Genomic DNA, 17,039 nt, shown 5'->3' with positions numbered 1-17,039 from the left:
TGTTTCTTTAAGGTAGCCAGCCTATAGCTTTGATTGCACGAGGCATATGCTCCTCTCAAAAGCCAGGTTCCTCTCCTCAGCTCGAAAAGCTCTGTTGGTGACCTGTAATTATCACGTGGTCACGCGTCGCGTAGAGTATCTAGGTACATACCGACCTACCTTACCTAAATTTATCAGTGGGTCGATCCCCCTTTCTCCTACACCTACAAGACGCAACCGCCATGTTGTAGTCAATCCAGACCGATTTCCATTGACGAAAGATTGATTCTTCGACGACCCATCTTCACGTTCGCTTCATCTTCCGGCCTTGTTTTACTATCAAGCCATTCGTACCCAGATGGCATCTCCGACTATGCCGCCGCCGCCGATGCCAGGACGCGCAATCCGAACACTCATCCTTCTGCTTATCAAAATAAGTCAGAATAGGCTCATACGGAAACTGTTGAAAACACAGACCGGCCTTTTTTATATCAAGACCAGACAAGGAGGAAACATGTCCGAAGCCAACGCTATACACTTCATCGCCAACCACACGTCTATACCCGTGCCGAAGATATACTTCGCATTCGTCCATAAAGGAACAGCATATATAATCATGCGCCATATCAAGGGGCGAATGGCAGCATCTGGCTGGGTACTTCGTTCAGAGGAATCGCAAACAAGAATACTAGAGCAGCTACGCGGTATGATTACCGAGCTCCGCTCTATTCCCCCGCCGGAAGGGACGAAGATTGGTAGCGTTGATGGAGGGCCGTTTTTCGACTGTCGTCTGCCTAAGAAGTTCTACTGGGGCCCGTTTGCTACTATACGCGAATTCCATCACGCGCTATCCGATAATAGTCCATGGCATGCCGACTGCACCAACTTCCCTGACCTCGGCGAGCTTTTCGCATTCTATCAGCAAGCAGAAGAGAGCAGGTTGGTCCTCACCCATGGTGATCTCAGCAGCCTTAATATTCTGGTCGATGGGGATAGTGTCGTGGGCATCGTGGATTGGGAGACAGCAGGATGGTTCCCGCCATACTGGGAGTATACAACTGCGAAATATGTGGACCCTTATAACCCATTCTGGGAGGAACCGGTCGATCGTTTCATAACGCCGATGCCGCAGGAGTGGAAGATGGAAACTATTAGACGTAAGCATTTTGGAGATTTCTGATTAGTTGAGTTTCTCTGCGCCGTTATACATATCAAGCCTCATGCGCTCAAGGCACCAACTCAACCCCATCAAACATATGAGACTACAGATAAACTGATATAGAAGACCGTGGCTAAGCTAAGGGTAGGTGTGGGTCTGCTTTCTGATTAGTCACCCTGGGGAAACGTGTCTCCTAGCTTTACGAGTCGTGTCGTAACACGTTAACGTGTTTTTCCCCCTCTTTTCCTAATACGCCTTTAATTAATTAGTCGAACTATTTCGCGATCGCGTTAAATATATTATAAGGAATATTTCTATTAAGGGTTATTATATTACTTATCGTAAAGAGTGCTTTTCTATTATTATTAAAAGGAACTTTTATATTACTATAAAGAGTGTTTTTCTCTTATTTATTATAAGGGCAGTTACCTAAGATATTTAGCCACGTGACTCTAATAAGTAAGAGGGGTTTTCTCCTATTTATTATAAGGGTGGTTATCTAAGATATTTAGTTATATAACCTTAATAAATAAAAGAGACAAAATGACATGATTAGGATATCGGGAGGATATGCGAGTATATATATCTATACGGAGCCTACTAAGATACCTGTAGATACTAAGGTAAGGTAGAGAAATCAAAGATACTATAAGCATAAGATACCTTTAGGCCCTGTTCGCGAAAGCTTATAACGGGGGAAATCCTCCTATTATGGCAGAAAAATATATAACTTATAACCCACCGATAGTATAAGGACCCCTTTTATATAATATTTTTAGTATAACTGCATTTTTTATATATCCCTCTATTATCCCCCTATTATCCAGGTACCACGCTAAACAGGGGGCCACGGTGGCGGAAAACTTATAAGATAGGAGGATTTTACACGTAATTTCTTATAAGCACCTAAAAGATGGTAATAACGTGGGAGAAAACGTAATAAGATAGGCTCCGTAGCGGCGCGGCTAATTACGGAGCCGTTAAAGCTATTCCTAATAATAATAAAGCTATACTAGAACTCGATATCCTATATTAGCTACGAGGGCGATATATCGATATCCTACGGATCCGGTATATAAGGGAGCCCTCTATAATCTATTACACACTAATATAACCTAGGGTCGATATATTAATGAAAATAGTAGTCGTTCTGATGTTTAATAGCAGTAGAATAAATGTGTTTTTTTTATTAAAGAGACTATATCCCGTATTCTACGGATTCGGATTAATATTCCTCCGAGAGATAATTCATTTATTATATGAAAAGATATATCGATAACAAGGACCGGCGTCGAGATAGCGCCTTGGCTCGGTTTATAACTTGTATAAAAATCTAATACAAAAGCTCCTATCTTATGAGCTTTCGCGAACGGGGCCTTAGGTACCTACCATAGCTCCTGCCATTGTACCTTCGGAGGTATTACCTTAGTTCCAGCGTTTTACCCCTCCAGAGCTCTAGGTCTCCATTCGACCTCCATCATAGGTACCTCAGGCAGGTACCCATAGAATACAGTACATCATAGTCCATATTTACGTACCGTACTGGGTGCTTTGACCATGGACCTCCAACCCCACCCCGCCTTTCATCACAGAACGCTCCCCCAACACTGAGAAACATTGACCGGCCCTGTTTACCTCTGACCGCCTGCTGGCTTTCCGTCTAAAATCTAAACATACCCTTTTCAACAGAGGACATTCCATCGCAAATACCGACAGATCAGACGTTGTAACCATGGATGACATTGCGAAAGAATACGATGTCATTGTCCTGGGCACAGGTATGTCTCGCCCCTTTTCCCTAACCATCCCCTTGTCCCCTCCAGTTCAGGCCGCTCGGCATCCAAATCACTGCCCCGCATCCTTCTCTGGCCTACCTCTTGATCTCGTTGTTGTCCGTTGAGCTCGTTGACTAAGTGACCCTTTTTTTCTAACTCTGCTCTAAACAGGCTTGACTGAGTGCATTCTTTCTGGGTATGCCTCCTCCCTGGCAGGATATTTGAGGATCGGACTCGATGTTAATATATGCCCTCGTTCCCCCCCTTCTAGTGTGCTTAGTGTCAAGGGAAAGAAGGTCCTCCACATTGATCGCAACGACCACTATGGCGGGTAAGCCTTCCACCCATCTCTCTGCTTGTTTCTTGCCGTGTAGTTTCTATTCTTTGGTCATATATGCAGAAGTGCTAACGATCTCTCCCTGTAGTGAGGCCGCATCGGTCAACCTCGAGACGGTATGCCCAACGCTAATCCCCCCCCCCCCCCCTCGAACAACTTACAAAACACCCAGATACAATCCCCCGACAATTTCCAGAGCCGATCAGCTATCTGACATATATAACGTCCAATAGCTTTTCAAGAAGTATGGAAATTATCAAAAGGGCGAGGAGCCATGGACCAAGTATGGCCGGCTGAACGACTGGAACATCGATCTCGTTCCCAAATTCCTCATGTCCTCGGGCGAGTTGACCAACATCCTCGTCTCCACTGACGTCACACGCTATCTCGAATTCAAGCAAGTGGCTGGCAGCTTCGTGCAACAAGGCCAGGGGTCCAAGGCCACTGTCGCCAAGGTCCCTTCTGACGCCGCTGAGGCCCTGCGCTCCCCTCTCATGGGCATCTTCGAGAAGCGTCGCATGAAGGGCTTCATCGAGTGGGTTGGTACCTTTGACATCAAGGATCCCGCCACTCATAAGGGTAAGCCCATCTTCCCTATTCTTCCCGCTTGTGCTTGGGCGCCTGTCAAGACATCCTTCCTTCCCACTTCCCCCCTGGATCACTATACTAACCAACTTTCACGCGACAGGTCTCAACCTTAATTCGGCCACCATGAAGGAGGTCTACGACAAGTTCAGCCTGGAAACCGGCACCAGAGACTTCATCGGCCACGCCATGGCCCTCTACACCAACGACGACTACCTCACCAAGCCTGGTGCTGCCCCCGAGGCCATCGAGCGCATCCGCCTCTACGGCCACTCTGTCGCCCGCTACGGCAAGTCTCCTTACATCTACCCGCTCTACGGCCTTGGCGAACTTCCCCAGGGCTTTGCTCGTCTGTCCGCCATCTATGGAGGCACCTACATGCTCAACACTCAAATCGACGAGATACTTTACGACGACGGCAATGTTGCCGGCATCAAGGCCACCATGACCGGCCTGGACGAGATGAAGTTCGAGACGAAGACCAAGACCATCATCGGCGATCCTAGCTACTTCCCCGGCAAAGTCAGGGTCGTGGGCCAGGTCCTGCGCACCATCTGCATCCTCAAGCACCCGCTTGCCGGCACCAACGACGCCGACTCGTGTCAGATTATCATTCCCCAGAGCCAGGTTGGCCGCAAGCACGGTTCGTCTCCCGCCCCGCATTGACTGTTTCCCGGGCTTGCCCAGCATGGACAAAGAAAACTAACCTGGTATATCGCTAGACATTTACATTGCCTGCGTGTCTTCTGCACACAATGTCTGCCCCAGGGGCTACTGGGTTGCCATCGTATCCACCATTGCCGAGTCGGACGCGAACCATCACATTGAGCTTGCGCCTGGTCTGGAGCGCCTTGGCAAGGTTGAGGAACAGTTCATGGTGAGATACGCTCCCCCCCGGCAGTCCTAGCCATACTGCAATCGTTCCCATCTCGCATCTCCTAGTGTCCGGAAACTGACAATCGATGTTGTTCCAGGGCCCCCCGATCCCCATTTACGAGCCTACCGACGACGGCACCAAAGACAATGCCTACGTCTCCAAGAGCTACGACGCCAGCAGCCACTTTGAGAGCACCACCGATGATGTGAAGGACATTTACCGCCGCGTCACAGGCCAGGAGCTTGTTGTGGAGGGCTTGAGGGAGGGCATTCAGGTAGCAGATGAGCAGTAGAACGAACGTACTTCAGGCTGCAGAGCAGCGTTGAGATAGAGGGTAACACAGCCAATGGAAAGTTCTTTTTATAGGAAATAAGCAAACGAAGCGAGCCAATTATGATCTGGACTATCCTTCGGGACGGGATATTATAAGTCTCTTGCATGAAACATAACTGCCCAGGCTGTCAAGTCACGCCCAGCTCTCTCCTCTGGTTGGGTGCTGTTTCTTGGTCGGCTCGACAGCGTCCAGTTGCGAATCCCGGGCCTACATGGATGGTATTCATTCAAAGTAAAAGAGCTTCAAACACTTACTCGAAATATTGTCACTTCCCGTCGAATAGCAGGCACTTGAACTACTACACATCGGAAAGAATGTGATGTTCAACGCATCACCGACACTCCAACCTTCCCCTAAGGTATTGAGACTGAGAAGCGGATGGAATAATGTAGGTCATATAAGTCATTGACGGTATCTAGGTCCAGAGGAACTCAATCTTCCACCTTTGCATCCTGCCTCCATGTCCATGGACATATCATACATGGAGTGAAATGCCCACATCTCTCCAAGTATCCATCAAGTCGACAGATAGATAGGTATATACGTCCTGTTTCTTGTATTTTTTGCAGTTTCCCTGATCACGAAATCACGGCACCCCTCGCGCCAAAACGCCTCGAAAGACAATGCCCTACACGATGACGAAAGCGACTACCTTATGATAGGAGAAAACCAGGCCAAACCATTCGCAAGAGGCGATAGGAACATGGCCAGTTTAACGACGCTGGTTCTTGCCAATGCCACGCTTACCGGCAACCTAGATGAAAAGATCTCGAGTAAGTTTCACGTTCCACGCAAAGACAAAGAAGAAAACCCCGATCAAGCGATAGGGGGGTTGCAGAGTTCGCAAGATTCATGACAAAACTTACCAACCACTTTTGAAGAGACGCCGTTTGGTGGCGATCCGCCTCACCCTGGCGAGCCATACGGTTCATCTTCTGCTGGCCCAACTTGGCCATACGGTCAGCCTTGCTGCGCGCCGTCTCGTCCTGGACACCATCATCGCGACGGTTGGTAGCCGGGCCCATGCTACGGGCACGGCTCTTGGACCGCAGGCGTTCGCGCGGGGTGGCGTCGAGGTCCATCGCATCGCCGTCCGCGTCCTCGGTGCCGGCGCGGCTGCGGGTGAGAGAGCGGCCTCTGGGCCGGGACTGGGAACGCGCCCGGGACACGATGTCCGTGGTGTCGACACCGAGCTGGTCGAGGGCATCGTCCATCTTGGAGAGCGGAATGCGGACCTTCTTGCGGGGGATGATGGCCTGGTTCTTGAGGCGCTTCTTCATGCGGGCTTCGTTGCGCATGAGGGCGTGCTTCTCGCGGATGTGTTCGGCTTGGGAGAGGATAGTGGCCTCCTCCTCGTCGTCGAGTTCTTCGTCCGAGTCGTAGAACCCTTCGGCCTCCAGTCTCTCCTCCTCCTCCTCGAGCGCGGCGAGCTTGGCGTCGATCTCCGGGTCGATGAAGTCGGCCACGTTCATGCCGTTGAAAATCTCAGGCACCTTGTCATACTTCCACTCGGGGTTCTTGAGAAGATAGTCGGCTCGGAGGTCGACGTTGAAGACACCCGCACCACCATTTTCAGCTTCGACATCGCGCGAGAGCTTCGGTCGGTCCGGATCCTCCTTGTTGTATTTCTTGAGGTTCTTCACCGCCTCGGGAATGAACGTCGGGAGCGGCGCGCCCATCGGCTGGGCAACATGGATGCGCGACATGACTTCTGCCAGACGACCACCAATGGCACCATTGTTGGTAGTGCCGGCCTTCAGCTTCTCTGAAACGCGCTCGGCGAGTAGCCGCTCGCAAACAGTGTTCTTGACGTCCTGAACGCCTTCCTGCGTACTGCACGACAGCTGCAACATCTCGACATCACCAGCTTTCAGGAGGGTGTTCAGTTGCTCCTGTGTCTCTGCGTCGAGGTCCTCGGGCTTGACAATGTCGATCTTGTTGATGACGATAAAAACGAGCTTGTTCGCGAAGAGCGGCTTGATGCTGTTGAATAGATTAATCTGGGCCTGAACGGAATAACCGCATTGCTCGCTCAAATCCATGACTGTTCGCTCGGGTCAGTAATGTTCTTTGCCGTTTGGTTGGAAGAAGTAAATCCAAGTAAGGGTCCACCCACAATACATAATGGCGCACCGCAGATGGGCAATGGCCGTGATGGACTGCATCTCAATAGTCGACCTAAGATCCACATCAGCGCCAGGTTCTTTCAAATCTTCCCATGGGTACGGCCGCTTACATCTCCTCCAGGGGGTGGTCCAAGATTCCAGGAGTATCGATGCACTGGAACCGCAGATACTTGTAGTCGAAGTGCCCAATGAAGAGGCTTCGAGTTGTGAAGGCATAGGGCTGGACTTCGGTGTCCGCTCTTGAGACCGCTAGTAGTATATCTGTCAGCAGGTTCTTTACACGCAGTGCTGGAGTATGGACGTACAGCGAAGGAAAGAACTCTTGCCAACGTTGGGGAAACCAGCGACGAGCAAGGTCCGCGTATTTGGCTGGATAGATGGAAGACGACCTAGATGCATGCGAACCTCCTCAAGATACAGCAAGGTGTCCTTGAGTCGCTGCTTTCGGTCAGCGTCGTCACAAAATGCATATGCTCTTCAGGGGTTTGCCGTACCTTGATAATGGTGACCATTCTACCCAGGGCTGCTCGTTTGAGTTGCTCTACGGTCCGAGTTAGTATCATTATACACGATTGTTAAGATGCAAGGGGGTGGCGGTCTGGTTCGTACTGCATTGGAAAAGACTGCCCGCGTACTTGAGTAAACGGACGTAATCGCGAGACACAGTCTCAATGAGAGTCTTCGCAGTTGACACTTGGCCGAGGGCAATCTTGAGATGGTCGGCATCGTATAGCGTGTTCATGAGGTCCTTGTAGAAGGGATGAATATCGTTGAGGCGAGGGAAAGCCTCGACAATGGCGCCCAGCTTCTCAGAGCAGGTCTCTTGAGTGAATTTGACCTTACGGGTATAGAATGCCTGCAGTGGTGTTAGCAGCACGACCTCGATTCCGACTTCAAACAGCATCCAAAGCTGAATCGCGCAGCAAGCATATGAAGAGAGCCGCTGCCGGGTGCACAATCCCGTATCCAGTTTGGTCGCCGTGGCGCATCTCAACTCGATCCGACAACAGAAAAGCAACCCGCATCCCAAAAGAAAAACCCCTTGGAAGCTCTGTCCAGCAAGCACGTACCCTGATTCTGCTGATCTTAAACCCTGCGCGGATCTGGGTAGGTAGTTTCCTCTGGGTCGACGATAGGACAATGTCCGTCATCTGTTGGTGATTGGGGATTGCAGGGATGTCCTTCCATCTTGTTCATGTCAGTGAGAGTGTAAACGTAATGTGTAGTCTTGATATTGGCGACTGACTGTGTCTTCATGACGGGCAACGGGCGAGCTCTGGCGCGAGCTCAAACGTGTAAGGAGGGAATCGGAGAAGGGGCAAAAGTTGGGCTTCGTCTTAGGCGGTGAACAAAAGATCTGGGAGGGTACGGCTGGCGAAGGGAGAGTTCCTATCCAAGACCGTCGCATAAAAGTATCGACCGTCCGATGGATAAATATCTGGCCCTCCGTTGTCGAGCGAGGGGTATTTGACACAGGAGATATGTGTCTGTCGGGCCAACAAATGCAAAAATGCGAAGGCTGTTCAGGTCGGTTGGCCTCCAGATAATTTTTTCTTTGGTGGTGATCGAAAGTGGGACCATGGTATCTTATCTAATCTTATCTAATTCTGCACACCCCAAACCCCGCGAACAGGAATCCCATCCTTCATCAGTGTTCCTTTGGAGTACACAAGCAGGAAACAGAGGAGATGAGATGCATCGCAGCGCCCCTGAAAATAAGAGAACTCTCGAGAAGTGATTTCTTGTTTCCAAAACTCGTTAATTAAGAGCCGAGCCTGTGCACTAATAGTTGGCGAGGTTAAGGTACTGGAGAATATATGAGTACTCCATACATATCGGCTACCTTTCGTTAAATGTGTACTTCGTCTCAGTACTGCGCGCAGTGACCCACTCAAGATTTTTCCACTCATGGTGGGGGGGATCGCGGGGCAGGGACGACTATGAAGCACCATGTGAGATAAGTTTGGAGGAAAGCAGAAATGTACAGACACCTACCTTGACTTGGTGGCCCAATACTACTAGCGACGGACCTATTACCGGAGGGAGCTTCGAATATTTCACTACACATACCTCTCTGCGTCGGTAAACAAACGGGCAGTTATCATACCTCTAGCGATCCATCGAAAGCCACATCGCAACATCTCCGGTTGTACCCTGAGCTCAAGTCGCCGAGAACACAAACATTAACAATGGCCTCCCAATTACCTCCCTGGAAGCAGGACTTCCTCCGCGCGGCCATCGACAACGGCATTCTCAAGTTCGGCCAGTTCGAGCTCAAGTCGAAACGCATCAGTCCCTACTTCTTCAACGCCGGGGACTTTTACCGTGCCGACCTCCTGCGCGCCATTTCCCTCGCCTACGCACACACCATCCGCGACGCCGCCACCACGGGTCCCAACCCCCTCGACTTCGACATCGTCTTCGGCCCGGCGTACAAGGGCATCCCCCTCGCCACCTCCGCCGTCGACAAGCTCGCGGAGCTGGACCCGGCCCGCTTCGGCACCATCTCCTACTCCTTCGACCGCAAGGAGGCCAAAGACCACGGCGAGGGGGGCACCATTGTCGGCGCCCCGCTGAAGGGCAAGCGGGTCCTCATTGTCGACGATGTCATCACCGCCGGCACCGCCAAGCGGGAGGCCATTGCGAAGATTCGCGCCCAGGGAGGAGAGGTTGTGGCCATCGTCGTGGCACTGGACCGTATGGAGAAGCTGCCCTCCCCTGACGGCGATGACTCCAAGCCCATGCCGAGCGCATTGGGCGAGATTAGGAGGGAGTATGGCATTCCCATCTATGCCATTTTGACGCTTGACGACATCATCGAGGGAGTACGGGGGATTGCTAGCGAGGAGGATATCCGGAAGACCGAGGATTACCGGGTCAAGTATAGGGCAAGCGACTAGGTAGTCGAAAATAAGCAGAGCTCCAACAGGAAAAATAATGATTAAAAAAATACAACGTGTCGGTATCTTCTGAACTCCCAGAATCTGAATATAATGGGCAGTCGTTGTTTCCCGGGACTCCTGTAATGTGCATGAACCAATCTGTGTCCAGGTGTCCAAAGGAGGCAAAACACTTAATGGTATTCATCGTGGTCTGGGCTAAAGAGCCCGCCTATTGTAAAAGAAACAAAACCTCTACCAACACGCTGATGTAAAACAGGGTCATAGAATGTCCCCAAATACCAACCTGGACTCGCCAAGTCTCCTTGGTGTCTCGTGAATAAGAATACAGACGAGGATATAAAATCAATCGCTGTAGGTCAAAGTCCCCATAGCGCCACCACAAACCGGCTAGACGTAAACTCTCGGGGTTCGAATCAGGCCAGACCTGTCAAAGCCATACTAGTCTTTCGAGGACGGTCCCTCCAATTCCATCACCTATAGCAGTCGAGGGTCGGTCAGGCTCGCTTCTTACAATGGTAAAGACAAAGTCCGCAGCTCGTTTGGCCCAATTCTGACTTACCATGTCGTACCATCCTCCTCCACCAAAAGTGGCCTTGCTTTCTCCCAGGTTCTCGAATCCAAGTTCTTCGTAGTATCCGATCAAGTGCTATAAAGGACGGTCAGCGCATGTATGGCATAAGGCATAACTCGCGGGGAGTTCAAACGGTGATGGGGGGTTTACGACGCACCTCTTGACAAAGGAGGGCAATGCGGTCCGCCACGCCGGATTCATTCATGATCTGTATATACGATGCCATGGCAAGTTTCCCAATACCAGTGCCCTGAAGCTTGGGCGACACGGCCAGGGAGTGGACGCAGACCGTCCTGCCATCCAGCTGATTTCCGAGTTCCTTGGGAGCGGAGGCATCACGCCAATTGGTGGGATACTTCATATCGTTATCCGTGACGACCGGGCCTTTGCCCATGGTTGAGATGACATGGGCACATAGGACAAAGACTTCGCCATCCTCGCGGTTCGTCTCGACGGGTTTCGCGAACTCGATGGTTTCCAGCCCGAAGGCTCGAGCTTCCGCCGGTTTCACACTGCAAAAAAGGCCGAAACAAATGTCTGACCCGGTGGTGAGGCGGTATTCAAACTAATCGACGTGCTTTACGTCAGTCTCCGAGTCAAGCAGCAATGTCTGGGTAGTGGGGACAACTGTGATCTGTCTGGATATCTGTCTATCGCGAGCTGGGCTGCGGGTGTGTTAAGGTGTAGAATGGACGAGAGACTAGCAGTAGCTGTGGGTTTGTTCACCTTCTCTGGGGTACAGCGGTGGTCCGGATTTCTGAAAGCGGCATTCTCTAACGCCACACAAGAGTCCACGTTCGAGGGGGTAAGTGGCAGGAATATGGGACTGAAGTGGAAGGGAACGGTTTCTTGGACACGTAGTATAGTCGGATCATGCTGTTTCCGCTTATGTTCGACAGACTTTGTCCTCCGACCTTCCACGATGGCCTCGTCCTCGTACACGGTGTCATCGATCGCGCATTTGGATTCCCCAATGTCCTCGGGGGACTTGGTCCGCGGTTGGGCCGCCGACATGATGAGCTGAAGTCGCCAAGATGCGAGGACACTGCAGTCCGTGGGGGATATTGGATGATAATATGAGATAGATAATATCGCGTGCTTCTACGGGCGAGTGGTTGTCGTGTCAGAAGTAGAAAGGGCGGTTGCTGGATACCTTATAGTCGGTTCGCAAAGAGTCCGGAGACAGAGGGAAGGTGAGGTTCAGGATATACCAGGTAATGACAAAGCTTAAAACGGCGTATACTTTGGCCGTTACCTTACATAAGGAAAGTTCACGATGCTCGGCTAGGTACAGTTCGTACCGAGCAGGAGCACTGACCTGGGTGACGTCATAGGAACCCTAAATCTCAACGGCACTGGCAGATGTAGGATACGAAGTCGAGGCAGAAATAAACCTATGCCTCTCAGCAGCTTTGCCTACCAGGTACCTATATGGATAAATAATACATAAAAACTCCATCACGGAGTATATAACAATGTTCCGAAGGTTGATACAATACACGAACTTACGAAGTGCCCTTCCAGTAGAGAGCCGCTGCATCTGAGATTTTGCGAGAAGAAAACTTATTCGAAAGACGAAAGGTTTCTCTTAGAGGGGACAGACAGGTACTAGAGAAGAAATTAATACAACCTATAATAAGCTAAGAGCTTATTTGAACTTATCCAGGCCGGTGACCAGGTGCTGCACTTGTTTCCTGGCCACTACTACGTATATTTCTTCCTTGAATCAGTCTCTTTTACCAGGGAACCCGCAGGACACTACCCTATTGTAATCCAGTTTCGTGCCTGGCTACCCCCTTGCGACAAATTCCGGGACATATGGCCGACGGCAACGGGACATCCCCGAGACGATCGCTGTGCAGTGACCGTCTTCGCGTTGGCGCTGGAAGACGCCCGTCTTATTATCCCAAGAGAAGAAGCCTGGTACGGAAGAACAGCGTGTATGGCTGGGTGGATGGCCTCGAGAACATCAGGCATCGGTCAAACTTACTCCCTATACAATCTCGCGTCCATTCCTCTTTCCACGAAGGATACCATGGTTTATTATCTTGCCGAAGAAAGTAACAACATCTTCTACTTCACAATACGTGGTACAGCCATCTGGTGGGATGCTAGGGACTTCTGGAGACTTACCATAATACGATCAGCGAATCCGTTACATACATGTATTCTGAACCCTATTTATTCACCCGATTCGTGTGGGCTACTCCTGCCAGTGAAGCTCTTTGTTACTCCAGGGGCGGCTCGCTAGGTTCTCCGGGTCACTAACACTAATGGGTTGAAGTATGAGTCCAAGGAAATGGGCCCCGGGATCTCCAGCAACTCTACGGAGGTGAGGGGAGTCAAAATTGCAATCAGCCACAAGATAAATACGTGAGCCTTTAGCAGATTCATCAGGAAAGGAGGTCTGGTAGATAAGTTTTGGGGCAAGGTTTCATGAAGAATAGGAATTGTACAACTACTTATCAAGAACCTTCCTCATCTTTACGCTGTTGATGTTGTCGTCTTCGTTGTTGTTCTTGTTGTCGTCGTATTATTATTATAGTTTTAAGGGCAGAAGCGTCAATAGCCATAGTATTAGTAGGAGCATACCGTCATTCTCCAACATAAAGAAATGCCTCCCCGGTCTAAATACCGTCTAACGGGACAGGCACTTGCTCTGCTTCCTATTAAGGGCCAGACGGCCATGGAATATATCGCCAGCAACGACCTGACATGCAAGAAGGGCAATCCTGTGGTAGATTGTCATCGACGTCGTGGTCAACTCTGGGTACCTTAGGGAAAGTGGGAGATTGTCTGGTACGGGGTGACAGGGTGATCGTGGTGCAAGAACAGCATGTACCGATACCGTTCAAGCTACCGATCTGGTTGTGTCTTGAATTTGGACTCGTAGACCAGTGTGTCTGTGACCATCTTTGCAGTAAAACGTGAGGGAGGAAGGGTGTTGAGTCGAATCAAGGAGACTCAAAAATCGGCACTTGTGACTTTATCAGGGAAAATATCCTATTCCAGGTAGGGCAGAATAAGTAAGTTTGCTTGTGCGCGGATACGTGGTGGAAGCCACACAGAGAGTTATTGATAGGCCACATTCAGATGGCTTCTGGGGGGGCAGGTGGGTAGGTCCCAGAGTCAACTCCGTACCCCAGACGCCGCAATAACTACCTGTGACCAGTGTCACACTCAAAAACGTACCACTACACCAGAAGAGAATCCTCTATTTGATGTAGGTACTTTTTGACATTATATAAGGTAGTTCAACAACCAGAATAGCCAATCCCTGGCCAGACCAACCAACAAACCTATGTGCAGACTACATCTCCTGGCATTGGAACAGGAGAGAAGAAGATGAGTATACAGACGCTGGTGCAGGTAACTCGCTTGTGGATCGGGAGATCCCACAGCCTCGACATTCATATATCCAGCTATACTGTGATGCAGGTTGGCACAGAAAGTAGATACGAAATGAGGACGGGTAGGATGAGGTCGTGTCCGAATTAAAACACCCACCTGTTCCTTATCTCGAGTATATCGTCGAGCCTCATGAGATATCTATCACCACGGACACGGAACCAATGAGTCGTGTTCTCCTCAAGCAAAATACAGTAATTAATGCCTGGTTTCCACTCATAAGAAACGTCCCATGGTCCGCACTCACTCTGGACCAACGGCCAGGAAACTTGGGAATTGGATCTGTCCCCTACCCACTACGCGGGACAAGACAAGAGGAATACTTTCGCGGCTGAAGAAAGAAGAGGGACCCTAGAACGGGGTGGTGAATTGGATACTAAACTTCCACACGACGCGGAGGCAACACATCGCTTTTCCCCCAAGCAGCAGCTGGCTGAACCGTCCGCCTGGCGAAGACAGAACTACAGACTCGACATACACCCAACACAACACAAATCCGAGGACGAACGACACACGAAATTAGGAGCCGTCCCTTTGCCACTAGCCTGTGAGCTTCCTGGACGATAAAAAGGAGTATATTCCCGAATTAAGGATCCCTCTATCCAGTGGCAGCTAGGAAGAGGCGCTGCCCTTCCGCTTCATATATAGTACAGACATGTTACACCGTACAAAGTACACGCCCGGGTCCCCTAGGACCTCTTACAGCTTCTGTGCCTGCTCCGATGGCTTGCTAGCTGGTATTGTCGACGGGTCGACAAGATTGTCCGCAGCAGCCTTCTGCGAGGTAGACGCCTCCTTAGCGGCAGTCACATCGCCGTCCTCCTTCACGAGAAAGTCCTCCTCCTGCTGCTCGTACAGAGGGGTGTAGGCCTCGCCCTTGCCCGAGAGGTTGATCTCCGGGTCCTGCTTCGCAAGCTCGTACGCATCCTCCCACAGGTAGTACCGCTCCGTCAAGACATGCTTGATCGCCTTCATCGTCCGTTTCACCTACAAGTGCGCAAACCGCAAGTCAGCCGAGTTCCGAGCCTAACCAGGCATCGAAAGCAGCGAGTAGCAAAAGGAGGCGACAAAAGAAAGAACGCAAGTCAGGATATGAAACTCACCACGTCGTCCCTTGCGTTGGTCTCATATTCGCCAAATCCCATCTTCGCTCGAGACCTTTCGGCGTTGGCAGTGGCGAGACGGTTCCGCTCCCGACAACAAGCCCACCACAGCGCATGTAGGTCCTCCCAGCTCTTCTGCCGCAGCTCATTTGCCGTCCATGCCCGCCCGTACTCCCCATCCTCCTCAGGCGTGTTCATCAGCTTCCCCTGCTCCGGGAAGAACCCCCATAGTCCATGGTCCTTGTCCACGGTGATCTTTGGCTTGTAGTCGGCAGGCTTGGGCAATGGGTCGTACGACACCGACAATGGCTCGCGAGGCCCAGTTCGTCGTAGGGGACTGACGCCGCGGAGCCGGTTGTTATCGCGCGTCTTTCGTTTCTGGTGCGGCGACGATGTCGAAAAGGATGCGGCGGACTGGGTGGTGGGAAGCGGAAAGATGGACGGTCGCGAAGCGAGGAGCGTCCGCTGGGATCGGGCGGTGTGCACCACGCAGCGCACAGAAGATGTGAAAGTAGTTGGGTTCGTCATGTTTGTAGTCGCATTCCCCGAAGGCTCAACATACACAAGCACCACTGGCGTAGTCTTTGAGGTTGTGGTGAAGCCTTTTTCCAGCAAACGTGAATGGGAGCTCGGTGTAATTTTTTGGCCAATCAGAGTGTGTTGGTTCTCGGAAGCGGCACCACGATGGACCGAAAACTGCGCCACAAAATAGCCACAGTCCCTTGCGTCCAAGCCTCGGGTTCCGGAACCCCATCACAGATGTCACGAATATGTCGAATGTGTTATGTACGAATCGGCTCAAGTATTTGGAATGTAGAGGCGAGAAACTTCCATGACAAATTTGATGATTGTTCAGTGGGGTTCTGTATTATCACGCCGGAGGGGGGATTGGAAGCTTCAGACACGATGCCTGCCTAGCATATTGGAGGGCTTCGCATGTCGGCTTGTGGACACTCTTCGAGACTATGGCAGCTCCTAGTCCCCACTCGGTGGGAGCAACCGTTTACTTTATCTTTGGAAATGAGCCCTACAGTTCAAGACCCCACGGAAATCCAGCGAGTGTGAGCCACTGCTCCTGCGTGGAGAGTTTCCAAGACCTACAGACGTCAGCGGTGGAAACTGGGGCTTCCCGTCCCAAGCTCGGATCCTCCTCCACTTAGGCGCCTGTTGTGTAACATTGCGAGGGGCGGGAGGGTCGAGACGAAGCTCAAGAGCTCTCCTAAGGTAGGTAAAAACTTAGCGTTATACGCAGGTACCCATTTCCACATCCAGATGTCTGTGAAGTCAGTGTAGGTGGCACGGGTGTGCCCCAGCGCGTTGGGTCCATTCCTCCATCCACTTGGTGATCATGTATGGAGTCCCCAGTCCCATGAATGCGGAGAGGGACCCCTCTGGCGAAAGATGGGGGGAGGGGTCCAGCGGGAGTCAATGAGGGGGGAATGGGAACGGGCGGACCGCCTCCACCACACCTTCAACTGCGAGTTGAGGCCCCAACGAAAGATCCGCACGGCAAGGAAGCATCCCTTCATTGACATGTTTTATTAAGCAGCGGACGGGTGGGCTCATGGCAGCCACGCGGCTGAACAGCCTTCATCATGGGGGCCCGCTTTACTCCCAGGTTCTGGTGGTACGGGTATGCGGGTCAGTCTGTGGATATCACAACCTCACCTCACGGATCTCATTGAAACGCTGCGATGGTCGATGAGAAGGCGAGCCTCGTGTTTATTACCACCAGGGCGGACAACCAGTCACTGATAAACACCGTCGCTGCCAACATGCCGGGATAGGAGCTGGCGAATGGCGCTACCTAATTTCCCTGGATGCCGTCTCTCCCCGGATGCCGTCTGGCAGAACGACCAGTTTATAACGTAAATGAAGGGAG

General features: G+C 51.2%; 7 protein-coding genes across 7 annotated transcripts; 4 read left to right on the top strand and 3 right to left on the bottom strand.

Annotated features, from left to right (window-relative positions):
* The first annotated feature begins 212 nt into the window (after positions 1-212).
* Positions 213-1,271, top strand: SODALDRAFT_333218 (kinase-like protein). The gene has a single exon (XM_028611913.1). The coding sequence runs from the start codon at positions 338-340 to the stop codon at positions 1,157-1,159; it is 822 nt and encodes a 273-aa protein (XP_028466416.1). The 5' UTR covers positions 213-337; the 3' UTR covers positions 1,160-1,271.
* Positions 1,272-2,729: 1,458 nt separating this feature from the next.
* SODALDRAFT_333216 (GDP dissociation inhibitor) lies at positions 2,730-5,083 on the top strand. The gene is made up of 8 exons (XM_028611912.1): positions 2,730-2,916; positions 3,085-3,109; positions 3,185-3,244; positions 3,339-3,366; positions 3,484-3,829; positions 3,939-4,478; positions 4,558-4,712; positions 4,810-5,083. Exons 1-8 carry the CDS (start codon positions 2,871-2,873, stop codon positions 5,002-5,004), a joined length of 1,395 nt encoding a protein of 464 aa, XP_028466415.1. The 5' UTR covers positions 2,730-2,870; the 3' UTR covers positions 5,005-5,083.
* A 336-nt stretch (positions 5,084-5,419) lies between these two features.
* Positions 5,420-8,568, bottom strand: SODALDRAFT_333215 (nucleolar GTP-binding protein 1). The gene is made up of 9 exons (XM_028611911.1): positions 8,419-8,568; positions 8,243-8,360; positions 7,782-8,028; positions 7,667-7,713; positions 7,478-7,610; positions 7,283-7,421; positions 7,163-7,224; positions 5,913-7,090; positions 5,420-5,800 (listed from the first exon to the last, which is right to left on the bottom strand). Exons 1-9 carry the CDS (start codon positions 8,427-8,429, stop codon positions 5,759-5,761), a joined length of 1,977 nt encoding a protein of 658 aa, XP_028466414.1. The 5' UTR covers positions 8,430-8,568; the 3' UTR covers positions 5,420-5,758.
* Positions 8,569-9,075: 507 nt separating this feature from the next.
* Positions 9,076-10,173, top strand: SODALDRAFT_333214 (orotate phosphoribosyltransferase). Its single transcript, XM_028611910.1, has one exon. The coding sequence runs from the start codon at positions 9,362-9,364 to the stop codon at positions 10,070-10,072; it is 711 nt and encodes a 236-aa protein (XP_028466413.1). The 5' UTR covers positions 9,076-9,361; the 3' UTR covers positions 10,073-10,173.
* An 83-nt stretch (positions 10,174-10,256) lies between these two features.
* Positions 10,257-11,889, bottom strand: SODALDRAFT_311471 (polyamine acetyltransferase). The gene is made up of 4 exons (XM_028609169.1): positions 11,373-11,889; positions 10,804-11,211; positions 10,635-10,721; positions 10,257-10,549 (listed from the first exon to the last, which is right to left on the bottom strand). Exons 1-4 carry the CDS (start codon positions 11,658-11,660, stop codon positions 10,514-10,516), a joined length of 819 nt encoding a protein of 272 aa, XP_028466412.1. The 5' UTR covers positions 11,661-11,889; the 3' UTR covers positions 10,257-10,513.
* A 2,692-nt stretch (positions 11,890-14,581) lies between these two features.
* SODALDRAFT_333212 (MRP-L47-domain-containing protein) lies at positions 14,582-15,948 on the bottom strand. The gene is made up of 2 exons (XM_028611909.1): positions 15,158-15,948; positions 14,582-15,041 (listed from the first exon to the last, which is right to left on the bottom strand). The coding sequence occupies exons 1-2, from the start codon at positions 15,683-15,685 to the stop codon at positions 14,754-14,756; spliced, it is 816 nt and encodes a 271-aa protein (XP_028466411.1). The 5' UTR covers positions 15,686-15,948; the 3' UTR covers positions 14,582-14,753.
* A 773-nt stretch (positions 15,949-16,721) lies between these two features.
* SODALDRAFT_378789 (hypothetical protein) lies at positions 16,722-16,984 on the top strand (the record flags this gene model as incomplete). Its single annotated transcript, XM_028615000.1, has 2 exons — positions 16,722-16,790; positions 16,864-16,984. Coding segments are annotated over 2 exons (188 nt in total), but the record flags the coding sequence as incomplete, so codon positions are not given.
* Positions 16,985-17,039: the final 55 nt, after the last annotated feature.

Source organism: Sodiomyces alkalinus (assembly GCF_003711515.1).
Source record: "Sodiomyces alkalinus F11 unplaced genomic scaffold SODALscaffold_5, whole genome shotgun sequence".
NCBI lineage: Eukaryota > Fungi > Ascomycota > Sordariomycetes > Glomerellales > Plectosphaerellaceae > Sodiomyces > Sodiomyces alkalinus.
The sequence above is the reverse complement of the archived record's forward strand: the minus strand, read 5'-3'. Positions and strand labels throughout refer to the sequence as shown.